The following is a 14,840-nucleotide window of genomic DNA, read 5'->3' as shown; positions in this document are numbered from 1 at the left end:
CTCTGTCACCCTAATACAGTATCTCTGTCACCCTAATACAGTATCTCTGTCACCCTAATACAGTATCTCTGTCACCCTAATACAGTATCTCTTCGTCACTCAGTCACCCTAATACAGTATCTCTTCGTCACCCTAATACAGTATCTCTGTCACTCAGTCACCCTAATACAGTATCTCTGTCACTCAGTCACCCTAATACAGTATCTCTTCGTCACTCAGTCACCCTAATACAGTATCTCTTCGTCACTCAGTCACCCTAATACAGTATCTCTGTCACTCAGTCACCCTAATACAGTATCTCTGTCACTCAGTCACCCTAATACAGTATCTCTGTCACTCAGTCACCCTAATACAGTATCTCTGTATCTCTGTCACCCTAATACAGTATCTCTGTCACCCTAATACAGTATCTCTGTCACCCTAATACAGTATCTCTGTCACCCTAATACAGTATCTCTTCGTCACTCAGTCACCCTAATACAGTATCTCTTCGTCACCCTAATACAGTATCTCTGTCACTCAGTCACCCTAATACAGTATCTCTGTCACTCAGTCACCCTAATACAGTATCTCTTCGTCACTCAGTCACCCTAATACAGTATCTCTGTCACTCAGTCACCCTAATACAGTATCTCTGTCACTCAGTCACCCTAATACAGTATCTCTGTCACTCAGTCACCCTAATACAGTATCTCTGTCACTAATACAGTATCTCTGTCACCCTAATACAGTATCTCTGTCACTCTGTCACCCTAATACAGTATCTCTTCGTCACTCAGTCACCCTAATACAGTATCTCTTCGTCACTCAGTCACCCTAATACAGTATCTCTTCGTCACTCAGTCACCCTCATACAGTATCTCTGTCACTCAGTCACCCTAATACAGTATCTCTGTCACTCAGTCACCCTAATACAGTATCTCTTCGTCACTCAGTCACCCTAATACAGTATCTCTTCGTCACTCAGTCACCCTAATACAGTATCTCTTCGTCACTCAGTCACCCTAATACAGTATCTCTGTCACTCAGTCACCCTAATACAGTATCTCTGTCACTCAGTCACCCTAATACAGTATCTCTCTGTCACTGTCACCCTAATACAGTATCTCTGTCACTCAGTCACCCTAATACAGTATCTCTTCGTCACTCAGTCACCCTAATACAGTATCTCTGTCACTCAGTAACCCTAATACAGTATCTCTGTCACTCAGTCACCCTAATACAGTATCTCTGTCACTCAGTCACCCTAAAACAGTATCTCTGTCACTCAGTCACCCTAATACAGTATCTCTGTCACTCAGTCACCCTAATACAGTATCTCTGTCACTCAGTCACCCTAATACAGTATCTCTGTCACTCAGTCACCCTAATACAGTATCTCTGTCACTCAGTCACCCTAATACAGTATCTCTGTCACTCAGTCACCCTAATACAGTATCTCTTCGTCACTCAGTCACCCTAATACAGTATCTCTCTGTCACTCAGTCACCCTAATACAGTATCTCTCTGTCACTCAGTCACCCTAATACAGTATCTCTCTGTCACTGTCACCCTAATACAGTATCTCTCTGTCACTGTCACCCTAATACAGTATCTCTGTCACTCAGTCACCCTAATACAGTATCTCTGTCACTCAGTCACCCTAATATAGTATCTATCCATCACTTGTAGCAGCCCACCAAACTCTCACAATTTATTTCTCTCTCTACCCTCGCTCTACCCTCGCTCTCTCTCTCTACCCTCGCTCTCTCTCTACCCTCGCTCTCTCTCTACCCTCGCTCTCTCTCTCTCTACCCTCGCTCTCTCTCTCTCTACCCTCTCTCTCTCTCGCTCTACCCTCGCTCTCTCTCTCGCTCTACCCTCGCTCTCTCTCTCGCTCTACCCTCGCTCTCTCTCTCGCTCTACCCTCGCTCTCTCTCTCGCTCTACCCTCGCTCTCTCTCTCGCTCTACCCTCGCTCTCTCTCTCGCTCTACCCTCGCTCTCTCTCTCGCTCTACCCTCGCTCTCTCTCTCGCTCTACCCTCTCTCTCTCGCTCTACCCTCGCTCTCTCTCTCGCTCTACCCTCGCTCTCTCTCTCGCTCTACCCTCGCTCTCTCTCTCGCTCTACCCTCGCTCTCTCTCTCGCTCTACCCTCGCTCTCTCTCTCGCTCTACCCTCGCTCTCTCTCTCGCTCTACCCTCGCTCTCTCTCTCGCTCTACCCTCGCTCTCTCTCTCGCTCTACCCTCGCTCTCTCTCTCGCTCTACCCTCGCTCTCTCTCTCGCTCTACCCTCGCTCTCTCTCTCGCTCTACCCTCGCTCTCTCTCTCGCTCTACCCTCGCTCTCTCGCTCTACCCTCGCTCTCTCTCTCGCTCTACCCTCGCTCTCTCTCTCGCTCTACCCTCGCTCTCTCTCTCGCTCTACCCTCGCTCTCTCTCTCGCTCTACCCTCGCTCTCTCTCTCGCTCTACCCTCGCTCTCTCTCTCGCTCTACCCTCGCTCTCTCTCTCTCGCTCTACCCTCGCTCTCTCTCTCTCGCTCTACCCTCGCTCTCTCTCTCTCGCTCTACCCTCGCTCTCTCTCTCTCGCTCTACCCTCGCTCTCTCTCTCTCGCTCTACCCTCGCTCTCTCTCTCTCGCTCTACCCTCGCTCTCTCTCTCTCGCTCTACCCTCGCTCTCTCTCTCTCGCTCTACCCTCGCTCTCTCTCTCTCGCTCTACCCTCGCTCTCTCTCTCTCGCTCTACCCTCGCTCTCTCTCTCTCGCTCTACCCTCGCTCTCTCTCTCTCTCGCTCTACCCTCGCTCTCTCTCTCTCTCGCTCTACCCTCGCTCTCTCTCTCTCTCGCTCTACCCTCGCTCTCTCTCTCTCTCGCTCTACCCTCGCTCTCTCTCTCTCTCGCTCTACCCTCGCTCTCTCTCTCTCTCGCTCTACCCTCGCTCTCTCTCTCTCTCGCTCTACCCTCGCTCTCTCTCTCTCTCGCTCTACCCTCGCTCTCTCTCTCTCTCGCTCTACCCTCGCTCTCTCTCTCTCTCGCTCTACCCTCGCTCTCTCTCTCTCTCGCTCTACCCTCGCTCTCTCTCTCTCTCGCTCTACCCTCGCTCTCTCTCTCTCTCGCTCTACCCTCGCTCTCTCTCTCTCTCGCTCTACCCTCGCTCTCTCTCTCTCTCGCTCTACCCTCGCTCTCTCTCTCTCTCGCTCTACCCTCGCTCTCTCTCTCTCTCGCTCTACCCTCGCTCTCTCTCTCTCTCGCTCTACCCTCGCTCTCTCTCTCTCTCGCTCTACCCTCGCTCTCTCTCTCTCTCGCTCTACCCTCGCTCTCTCTCTCTCTCGCTCTACCCTCGCTCTCTCTCTCTCTCGCTCTACCCTCGCTCTCTCTCTCTCTCGCTCTACCCTCGCTCTCTCTCTCTCTCGCTCTACCCTCGCTCTCTCTCTCTCTCGCTCTACCCTCGCTCTCTCTCTCTCTCGCTCTACCCTCGCTCTCTCTCTCTCTCGCTCTACCCTCGCTCTCTCTCTCTCTCGCTCTACCCTCGCTCTCTCTCTCTCTCGCTCTACCCTCGCTCTCTCTCTCTCTCGCTCTACCCTCGCTCTCTCTCTCTCTCGCTCTACCCTCGCTCTCTCTCTCTCTCGCTCTACCCTCGCTCTCTCTCTCTCTCGCTCTACCCTCGCTCTCTCTCTCTCTCGCTCTACCCTCGCTCTCTCTCTCTCTCGCTCTACCCTCGCTCTCTCTCTCTCTCGCTCTACCCTCGCTCTCTCTCTCTCTCGCTCTACCCTCGCTCTCTCTCTCTCTCGCTCTACCCTCGCTCTCTCTCTCTCTCGCTCTACCCTCGCTCTCTCTCTCTCTCGCTCTACCCTCGCTCTCTCTCTCTCTCGCTCTACCCTCGCTCTCTCTCTCTCTCGCTCTACCCTCGCTCTCTCTCTCTCTCGCTCTACCCTCGCTCTCTCTCTCTCTCGCTCTACCCTCGCTCTCTCTCTCTCTCGCTCTACCCTCGCTCTCTCTCTCTCTCGCTCTACCCTCGCTCTCTCTCTCTCTCGCTCTACCCTCGCTCTCTCTCTCTCTCGCTCTACCCTCGCTCTCTCTCTCTCTCGCTCTACCCTCGCTCTCTCTCTCTCTCGCTCTACCCTCGCTCTCTCTCTCTCTCGCTCTACCCTCGCTCTCTCTCTCTCTCGCTCTACCCTCGCTCTCTCTCTCTCTCGCTCTACCCTCGCTCTCTCTCTCTCTCGCTCTACCCTCGCTCTCTCTCTCTCTCGCTCTACCCTCGCTCTCTCTCTCTCTCGCTCTACCCTCGCTCTCTCTCTCTCTCGCTCTACCCTCGCTCTCTCTCTCTCTCGCTCTACCCTCGCTCTCTCTCTCTCTCGCTCTACCCTCGCTCTCTCTCTCTCTCGCTCTACCCTCGCTCTCTCTCTCTCTCGCTCTACCCTCGCTCTCTCTCTCTCTCGCTCTACCCTCGCTCTCTCTCTCTCTCGCTCTACCCTCGCTCTCTCTCTCTCGCTCTACCCTCGCTCTCTCTCTCTCGCTCTACCCTCGCTCTCTCTCTCTCGCTCTACCCTCGCTCTCTCTCTCTCGCTCTACCCTCGCTCTCTCTCTCTCGCTCTACCCTCGCTCTCTCTCTCTCGCTCTACCCTCGCTCTCTCTCTCTCGCTCTACCCTCGCTCTCTCTCTCTCTCGCTCTACCCTCGCTCTCTCTCTCTCTCGCTCTACCCTCGCTCTCTCTCTCTCTCGCTCTACCCTCGCTCTCTCTCTCTCTCGCTCTACCCTCGCTCTCTCTCTCTCTCGCTCTACCCTCGCTCTCTCTCTCTCGCTCTACCCTCGCTCTCTCTCTCTCTCGCTCTACCCTCGCTCTCTCTCTCTCTCGCTCTACCCTCGCTCTCTCTCTCTCTCGCTCTACCCTCGCTCTCTCTCTCTCTCGCTCTACCCTCGCTCTCTCTCTCTCTCGCTCTACCCTCGCTCTCTCTCTCTCTCGCTCTACCCTCGCTCTCTCTCTCTCTCGCTCTACCCTCGCTCTCTCTCTCTCTCGCTCTACCCTCGCTCTCTCTCTCTCTCGCTCTACCCTCGCTCTCTCTCTCTCGCTCTACCCTCGCTCTCTCTCTCTCGCTCTACCCGCGCTCTCTCTCTCTCGCTCTACCCGCGCTCTCTCTCTCGCTCTACCCGCGCTCTCTCTCTCGCTCTACCCGCGCTCTCTCTCTCGCTCTACCCGCGCTCTCTCTCTCTCGCTCTACCCTCGCGCTCTACCCTCTCGCTCTACCCTCGCGCTCTACCCTCGCGCTCTCTCTCTCTCTCTCGCTCTACCCTCGCGCTCTCTCTCTCGCTCTACCCTCGCGCTCTCTCTCTCGCTCTACCCTCGCGCTCTCTCTCTCGCTCTACCCTCGCGCTCTCTCTCTCGCTCTACCCTCGCGCTCTCTCTCTCGCTCTACCCTCGCGCTCTCTCTCTCGCTCTACCCTCGCGCTCTCTCTCTCGCTCTACCCTCGCGCTCTCTCTCTCGCTCTACCCTCGCTCTCTCTCTCTCGCTCTACCCTCGCTCTCTCTCTCTCGCTCTACCCTCGCTCTCTCTCTCTCGCTCTACCCTCGCTCTCTCTCTCTCGCTCTACCCTCGCTCTCTCTCTCTCGCTCTACCCTCGCTCTCTCTCTCTCGCTCTACCCTCGCTCTCTCTCTCTCGCTCTACCCTCGCTCTCTCTCTCTCGCTCTACCCTCGCTCTCTCTCTCTCGCTCTACCCTCGCTCTCTCTCTCTCGCTCTACCCTCGCTCTCTCTCTCTCGCTCTACCCTCGCTCTCTCTCTCTCGCTCTCTCTCTCTCGCTCTACCCTCGCGCTCGCTCTCTCGCTCTACCCTCGCTCTCTCTCTCTCGCTCTACCCTCGCTCTCTCTCTCTCGCTCTCTCTCTCTCGCTCTACCCTCGCGCTCGCTCTCTCGCTCTACCCTCGCGCTCGCTCTCTCGCTCTACCCTCGCGCTCGTTCTCTCGCTCTACCCTCGCGCTCTCTCTCTCGCTCTACCCTCGCGCTCTACCCTCTCGCTCTACCCTCGCGCTCTACCCTCGCGCTCTCTCTCTCTCTCTCGCTCTACCCTCGCGCTCTCTCTCTCGCTCTACCCTCGCGCTCTCTCTCTCGCTCTACCCTCGCTCTCTCTCTCTCGCTCTACCCTCGCTCTCTCTCTCTCGCTCTACCCTCGCTCTCTCTCTCTCGCTCTACCCTCGCTCTCTCTCTCTCGCTCTACCCTCGCTCTCTCTCTCGCTCTACCCTCGCTCTCTCTCTCTCGCTCTACCCTCGCTCTCTCTCTCTCGCTCTACCCTCGCTCTCTCTCTCTCGCTCTACCCTCGCTCTCTCTCTCTCGCTCTACCCTCGCTCTCTCTCTCTCGCTCTACCCTCGCTCTCTCTCTCTCGCTCTCTCTCTCTCGCTCTACCCTCGCTCTCTCTCTCTCGCTCTACCCTCGCTCTCTCTCTCTCGCTCTACCCTCGCTCTCTCTCTCTCGCTCTACCCTCGCTCTCTCTCTCTCGCTCTACCCTCGCTCTCTCTCTCTCGCTCTACCCGCGCTCTCTCTCTCTCGCTCTACCCGCGCTCTCTCTCTCTCGCTCTACCCGCGCTCTCTCTCTCTCGCTCTACCCGCGCTCTCTCTCTCTCGCTCTACCCGCGCTCTCTCTCTCTCGCTCTACCCGCGCTCTCTCTCTCGCTCTACCCGCGCTCTCTCTCTCGCTCTACCCGCGCTCTCTCTCTCGCTCTACCCGCGCTCTCTCTCTCGCTCTACCCGCGCTCTCTCTCTCGCTCTACCCGCGCTCTCTCTCTCGCTCTACCCTCGCGCTCTCTCTCTCGCTCTACCCTCGCGCTCTCTCTCTCGCTCTACCCTCGCGCTCTTCTCTCTCGCTCTACCCTCGCGCTCTACCCTCGCGCTCTCTCTCGCGCTCTACCCTCGCGCTCGCTCTCTCGCTCTACCCTCGCGCTCGCTCTCTCGCTCTACCCTCGCGCTCGCTCTCTCGCTCTACCCTCGCGCTCGCTCTCTCGCTCTACCCTCGCGCTCGCTCTCTCGCTCTACCCTCGCGCTCGCTCTCTCGCTCTACCCTCGCGCTCGCTCTCTCGCTCTACCCTCGCGCTCGCTCTCTCGCTCTACCCTCGCGCTCGCTCTCTCGCTCTACCCTCGCGCTCGCTCTCTCGCTCTACCCGCGCTCGCTCTCTCGCTCTACCCTCGCGCTCGCTCTCTCGCTCTACCCTCGCGCTCGCTCTCTCGCTCTACCCTCGCGCTCGCTCTCTCGCTCTACCCTCGCGCTCGCTCTCTCGCTCTACCCTCGCGCTCGCTCTCTCGCTCTACCCTCGCGCTCGCTCTCTCGCTCTACCCTCGCGCTCGCTCTCTCGCTCTACCCTCGCGCTCGCTCTCTCGCTCTACCCTCGCGCTCGCTCTCTCGCACTACCCTCGCGCTCGCTCTCTCGCTCTACCCTCGCGCTCGCTCTCTCGCTCTACCCTCGCGCTCGCTCTCTCGCTCTACCCTCGCGCTCGCTCTCTCGCTCTACCCTCGCGCTCGCTCTCTCGCTCTGCCCTCGCGCTCGCTCTCTCGCTCTGCCCTCGCGCTCGCTCTCTCGCTCTGCCCTCGCGCTCGCTCTCTCGCTCTGCCCTCGCGCTCGCTCTCTCGCTCTGCCCTCGCGCTCGCTCTCTCGCTCTGCGCTCGCGCTCGCTCTCTCGCTCTGCGCTCGCGCTCGCTCTCTCGCTCTGCGCTCGCTCTCTCGCTCTACCCTCGCGCTCGCTCTCTCGCTCTACCCTCGCGCTCGCTCTCTCGCTCTACCCTCGCGCTCGCTCTCTCGCTCTACCCTCGCGCTCGCTCTCTCGCTCTACCCTCGCGCTCGCTCTCTCGCTCTACCCTCGCGCTCGCTCTCTCGCTCTACCCTCGCGCTCGCTCTCTCGCTCTACCCTCGCGCTCGCTCTCTCGCTCTACCCTCGCGCTCGCTCTCTCGCTCGCTCTACCCTCGCTCTAACCTCGCGCTCGCTCTACCCTCGCTCTCTCTCTACCCTCTCTCCAGTGGCGGCAGCAGCTGCGGGTGGCGGGGCTAACGGTGGTATGGGAGGCGGGGCCAATGGTCAGTTTCGAGCCATGCAATCCCAGCAGCCTCAGCAGCAGGGAGGAGGGGTTATGTCAGGAAACTCCTTTTATGGATCCTCTCTTAGCAACTCATCCCAGAGCTCCTCACTCTTCTCTCAAGGTAGCCAATCAACGTACTGTGAGAAAAAAAAACTAAACGGGTGAATTGGCAGCGGTCGGTTCCAGGACGACTACATTGGAGACGTTGCATTGCATCAGCCAATGGTTGCATGCCGCGTCATGGATTGCACAGTCGTGCATCAGATTCCTATATCATGTGGTAGTTCATATGTCAAAAACATGTCTTGGCTTTGTGAGATCTGGCAGGTGTCTGCAATGTAGTCGGCCTGGAACGTGACCAAAACGTTTTCAAATATTATTTTGTTTAACATATAAACTCGGTGACTCAAAGTATATTAACAAAGGTGATTGGTTGTTTTCTATACAGGCTCCGCCCAGCCGGGCCTCGGCTCCGCCTCTCTGGGGTTTGGTCAGAGCAACTCTTCACTCGGCGCTACGTTGGGCGGCTTTGGCACTGCAGGTGTGTGTGTGTGCAACCTATGACTCAGTAGGCTTACGAATGGAGAGCAGGGTTACGGTTATTCCGGGATCCGAACGGACGTTAGTATTCAGTTACTTGCGAGAGTATTAATTTCGGACAAATAATAAAAATGCTTATTTTAATGAAAGGGCTTTGTCTAAAATTAAATGATCTGTGAGATTTGTACAAACCATGGCATTTAGAAATGTTAATGAAACAACAGATTTGACCGTTTTTATGGCTGCGTCCCATTTTAAAAACACTGGTAGCCTACACACTTTTCACCTGTGTAGCTTGTTGTTGTGGGTCACTCAAAGCAGCACTACCGTCAGAGGCTTCATGTGTAGCAAGTGAAGTAGAAATCAAGTCTAATGGTATTAGTCACATGTTTTAACAACCTGTTTAGACAAACTATTACTTACGGGCCTAACAATGCAGAGAAATAATAGACAAATAAAACAGGGAATATATATATATTATACATGCATGCATACCTACATACATACTTACATACACACACAGTTGAAGTCGGAAGTTTACATACACTTAGGTTGGAGTCATTAAAACTCAGTTTTTCACAATTTTCTGACATTTAATCCTAGTAAAAATCCCCTGTCTTAGGTCAGTTAGGATCACCACTTTATTTGAAGAATGTGAAATGTCAGAATAATAGTAGAGAGAATGATTTATTTCAGCTTTTATTTCTTTCATCACATTCCCAGTGGGTCAGAAGTTTACATGCACTCAATTAGTATTTGGTAGCATTGCCTTTAAATTGTTTAATTTCTTTGGGGTACCCCCCCTTCATCTCAATTTCCACCTAAAGACATACCCTAATCTAACTGCCTGTAGCTCATGCCAAGAAGCAAGGATATGCATATTCTTGGTATCATTTGAAAGGAAACACTCAGAATTTTGTGGAAATGTGAATTGAATGTAGGAGAATATAACACAATAGATCTGGTAGAAGAAAATACAAGGAAATAAACATACGTTTTCTGTTTTTTATTGCTCCTGCATCATCTTTCAAGTGACCAAGAACAGCCAAACATACAGATAGGATGCTGGGGATGATTTGAATTAAGAACATAAGATGTCAACAATAGCTGAGCAAAGTTTTAGACAGATAACTTCAAAAATGAGCGAGCTACATGACATTGAGCATGAAGTCACCCAGGTGGCCAAATTGGTACAGTGATACATTTTGAAGGAAATAACTATATACAAAATACATAAATGCTATTCTAACCCCCCCCCCCTACAAAAAAAAAAATATATATATATAAAAAAATAAAAATAAAAAAAAATAACAAGGGTAATTATTTACACATTTTCTATTTACAATATTGTATATTTTATAAATAAATAAATAGATAAATATTGTGAAGCCCCTCAGTCCTGGTGCCATGGCCCATAGCAGTCTCTTTCTGCTGTAAAGCAGAGGCTTACTGAACAGGTGGTGCAGGTGATGGGGCATTTCCTGTGACAAAGGGCACAACGTCGCCTCCCCACTGTGCCCTTTTTGCCCTGAGGCACATTCATGCCTGCAGAGATGAATCTGGACAGATGAACACCATTGGTTAATGGAGCAGAAGGTGCTGCAGTGGACTTGCTGTAGCTAGCAAGCTCCTAGATGAGAAGCTCCCCGAAGGCTAGCTGTGAGATGGGGGGCTGTCTCTATCATATTCCTCTATAATTTGGGTTGAATCTGTATACCTAGACTTTGTTTTAGCTTTTCCTGATTTATTGGCAAAAATTTAAATAAATAAACTTGTTGAAAATGCTATTGAATATGTACTGCTATGTGTAACACTCGTGGCTCCGTCAAGTAGGATTTGCAATGGCGAATGAACCTCTTTTACGCCAGAGTTTACGACATAGGCTGGTCTTCAAACGTATAACCATTACATATTGCCGTTTACCTCAGCTCATTGGCTATCTTCCAAGCTAGATTTCAAGATGATCAGTGGTCATTGGGCCAAAATACAGTCAATCAACGATAGACCGGTCCTACCATTGGTGCGCAATGAGGTCATTGATTGGTGTCTTCAAATCGGTTTGTTTCAGTCAATACGTCCCGGGAAAAGAGCCATCATGTATGGTTGTGTTAGTAACAACCAGAGGATTGCAATGAAATCAACCATGACTGGATAAACGTTTGTTTAGTTTGTGTAATTACCACGAACGCTTCGTCCAAAGTTGAATGAGACGGAAATCACGACGCAACCGGTTTACAAATGTTTCGTGTTAGGCTATAACAATGGATTTTATCAAACAAAACGAACATTCACTGTGTAGTTAGGACACTTGGCATTGCCACCAGAGGAAGATCTTCAATGGTAAGCGATTTATTTTATTGTTATTTCTGACTTTCGTGACGCTAATGCTTGGTTAGAAAATGCTAGTAATACTTGTGTGTGTGTGTGGGGCGCCGTCCTCAGAAAATCGTATATTTGCTTTTGCGGTAAACTTTTTGAAATCTGACACAGCGGCTGGATTAATAAGACGTTAATCTTTTAAATGATGTAAGATACGTGTATTTACAAGAATGTTTAATACAATGAATGGTGTATTTAAAATGTTAGCTCTCTGCAGTTTCACCGGATGTTGGCCTGGTGGGACGTTAACTTCTCTAGGGTAGATGAGACGCTAACTTGGGTCAAACGTTTCGGGTAGCCTTCCCCAAGCTTCCCACAATAAGTTGGGTGAATTTTGGCCCATTCTTTCTGACAGAGCTGGTGTAACTGAGTCAGGTTTGTAGGCCTCCTTGCTCGCACACGCTTTTTCAGTTCTGCTCACAGATTTTCAATAGGATTGATTCCAGGGCTTTGTGATGGCCACTCCAATACCATGACTTTGTTGTCCTTAAGCCATTTTGCCACAACTTTGGAAGTATGCTTGGGGTCATTGTCCATTTGGAAGACCCATTTGCAACCAAGCTTTAACTATCTGACTGATGTCTTGAGATGTTGCTTCAATAGATCCACATCATTTTCCATCCTCATGATGAAATATATTTTGTGAAGTGTACCAGTCCCTCTTGCAACAAAGCACCCCCATAACATGATGCTGCCAACCCCGTGCTTCACGGTTGGGATGGTGTTCTTCGGCAAGCAAACCTCCCCCTTTTTCCTCCAAACATAACGATGGTCATTATGGCCAAACAGTTCTATTTTTGTTTCATCAGACCAGCGGACATTTCTCTAAAAAGTACGATCTTTGTCCGCATGTGCAGTTGCAAACCGTAGTCTGGCTTTTTTATGGCGGTTTTGGAGCAGTGGCTTCTTCCTTGCTGAGCGGCCTTTCAGGTTATGTCGATAAAGGACTCGTTTTACTGTGGATATAGATACTTTTGTACACGTTCCCTCCAGCATCTTCACAAGGTCCTTTGCTGTTGTTCTGGGATTGATTTGCAATTTTCGAACAAAAGTACGTTCATCTCTAGGAGACAGAACGCGTCTCCTTACTGAGCGGTATGACGGCTGCGTGGTCCCATGGTGTTTATACTTGCGTACTATTGTTTGTACAGATGAACGTTGTACCTTCAGGGCATTTGGAAATTGCTCCCAAGGATGAACCAGACTTGTGGAGGTCTACAATTTTTTCTGAGCTCTTGGCTGATTTCTTTTGGTTTTCCCATGATGTCAAGCAAAGAGGCACTGAGTTTGAAGGGAGGCCTTGAAATACATCCACAGGTACACCTCCAATTGACTCAAATGATGTCAATTATCCTATCAGAAGCTTCTAAAGCCATGACATAATTTTCTGGAATTTTCCAAGCTGTTTAAGCTCAGCACAAGAAAATACACAAAATAGCGCAATTAGTCAGGAACCTGCAATATGGCCTCTATTCCCTCCAGTGCCGTTCTCCACCATTTGAGTGCTAATCAATGCAAGATGAAATTACAATTACGCAATTAAGTTGGCTAAATGAGGAGTAGGCTATGGTGATTAACTAACAGGTAGGCTGTTTAATATGGAGTTGTTTTAGACGAGGACGCAGCTAAATAGCCTGAATTAGCCTGGCTAGCTAGCTGGCTAACTAACTCCAGTCACGACAGACACTACCAGATGAGATGTTGCTGCGATAGGTTATCCATCAAGTTTAACTTGCACAAGTCTATTTGGCTACATCCTCTGTTGCTCTCTCTCCATGTCTCCATGTCAGACGCACCCTGCTCCTCTTGCGCCGGAAACAACAAGCAACAACAAGCAGGGCGCTTCCTGAGTCACGCGACAAAGTTTATTTTTGACCTGTATTTTTACTTTTCAAAATATATATTTTTTAATTTAAAACTTGACCCCTTTTTCTCCCTAATTTCATGGTTTCCAATTGGTAGTAGTTACGGTCTTGTCTCATCGCTGCAACTCCCGTACGGACTCGAGAGGCAAAGGTCGATAGCCGTGCGTCCTCCGAAACACAACCCAGCCAACCCGCACTGCTTCTTGACACAATGCCCACTTAACCCGGAAGCCATCCGCACCCAATGTGTATGAGGAAACACTGTACAACTGGCAACGTGTCGGCGTGCATTGCGCCCGGCCCACCACAGGAGTCGCTAGAGCGCGATGGGACAAGAACATCCCTGCCGCCCAAACCCGGACGACGCTGGGCCAATTGTGCGCCGCCCCATGGGTCTACCGGTCGCGGCCGGCTGTGACAGAGCCTGGACTCGAACCAGGATCTCTGGTGGCACAGCTAACACTGCGATGCAGTGCCTTAGACCACTGGCCCAACTATTCGATATAAAAATCATTGTTTTTTCAGATATTAAGATAGTCAAAGTACATGTAAAAAATGTAATAATTTCAAATGCCCATCCCTAATGGAAAGGCTTCTCACTATTTCTGTTCAACTGTCTGAAGCTGTCTGACTTATCTATGTGTCTGTGTGTATAGCTCCCTCTACTGGCCAACTCTGTGTGTTTTAATGGTCTCTCTGTCTCCCTCCAGTGGCTAACTCCAGCGGTGGCAACAGTTCTCGTCGTGACTCACTGACCGGCAGTAGTGACTTGTACAAACGCACGCAGTCCAGCCTCACTCCCATTGGCCATGGGGGGTTCTACAACGGAACCCTGGGCTTTAGCTCCTCCCCTGGGCCGGTCGGAATGCCTCTGCCCAACCAAGGCCCCTCCCACTCCCTGACTCCACCCCCCTCTCTGTCCAATCACAGCTCCTCATCCAACCTCAACCTGGGTGAGTGACGAGGTCTATTGTTACCATGCTGACATAAAACTTGCAGTGCATTTTTGTAGTTATAACATTTTATCATGGTTATTTTTATGTCCAATCAGCACTAACTATCCCTCCTCTCTGAACCCCTCCCACAGGAGGTCTGACCAATGGCAGCGGTCGTTTCATATCTGCTGCTCCGGGGGCAGAGGCGAAGTATCGCAGCGCCAGTTCTGGCTCCTCCCTATTCTCTCCCAGCAGCCAGCTCTTCCCGTCGTCACGGCTACGTTACGGAATGTCGGACGTGATGCCTTCAGGGCGCAGCCGGCTCCTGGAAGACTTCCGGAACAACCGCTACCCCAACCTGCAGCTGAGAGAGATTGCTGGGCACATCATGGAGTTCAGCCAGGACCAACACGGCAGCAGGTAGAGACACACATCATGGAGTTCAGCCAGGACCAGCAGGTAGAGAGACACATCATGGAGCTCAGCCAGGACCAGCAGGTAGAGAGACACATCATGGAGCTCAGCCAGGACAAGTAGGTAGAGAGACACATCATGGAGTTCAGCCAGGACCAGCAGGTAGAGAGACACATCATGGAGCTCAGCCAGGACCAGCAGGTAGAGAGACACATCATGGAGCTCAGCCAGGACCAGCAGGTGGAGAGACACATCATGGAGCTCAGCCAGGACCAGCAGGTAGAGACACACATCATGGAGTTCAGCCAGGACCAGCAGGTAGAGACACATCATGGAGTTCAGCCAGGACCAGCAGGTAGAGACACACATCATGGAGTTCAGCCAGGACCAGCAGGTAGAGAGACACATCATGGAGTTCAGCCAGGACCAGCAGGTAGAGACACACATCATGGAGCTCAGCCAGGACCAGCAGGTAGAGACACATCATGGAGCTCAGCCAGGACCAGCAAGTAGACACACATCATGGAGTTCAGCCAGGACCAGCAGGTAGAGAGACACATCATGGAGCTCAGCCAGGACCAGCAGGTAGAGAGACACATCATGGAGCTCAGCCAGGACCAGCAGGTTGAGAGACACATCATGGAGTTCAGCCAGGACCAGCAGGTAGAG

General features: G+C 51.9%; 1 protein-coding gene across 5 annotated transcripts in view; it reads left to right on the top strand.

Moving 5' to 3' along the window:
- The window catches only part of LOC129830724 (pumilio homolog 1-like), a 96,694-nt gene that overhangs the window by 45,466 nt on the left and 36,388 nt on the right, over window positions 1-14,840 (top strand). For 3 of the 5 annotated variants that reach the window (XM_055893369.1, XM_055893367.1, XM_055893368.1), the window contains exons 14-17: window positions 7,980-8,177; window positions 8,487-8,579; window positions 13,533-13,775; window positions 13,910-14,177. In XM_055893369.1, the coding sequence (XP_055749344.1) occupies window positions 7,980-8,177; window positions 8,487-8,579; window positions 13,533-13,775; window positions 13,910-14,177 (802 nt within the window). The remainder of the gene's footprint in view (window positions 1-7,979; window positions 8,178-8,486; window positions 8,580-13,532; window positions 13,776-13,909; window positions 14,178-14,840) is intronic. The other 2 variants (XM_055893371.1, XM_055893370.1) reach the window with 1 other exon arrangement.

The sequence above is a fragment of the Salvelinus fontinalis genome, chromosome 32 (assembly GCF_029448725.1).
Source record: "Salvelinus fontinalis isolate EN_2023a chromosome 32, ASM2944872v1, whole genome shotgun sequence".
Lineage (NCBI taxonomy): Eukaryota > Metazoa > Chordata > Actinopteri > Salmoniformes > Salmonidae > Salvelinus > Salvelinus fontinalis.
The sequence above is the reverse complement of the archived record's forward strand: the minus strand, read 5'-3'. Positions and strand labels throughout refer to the sequence as shown.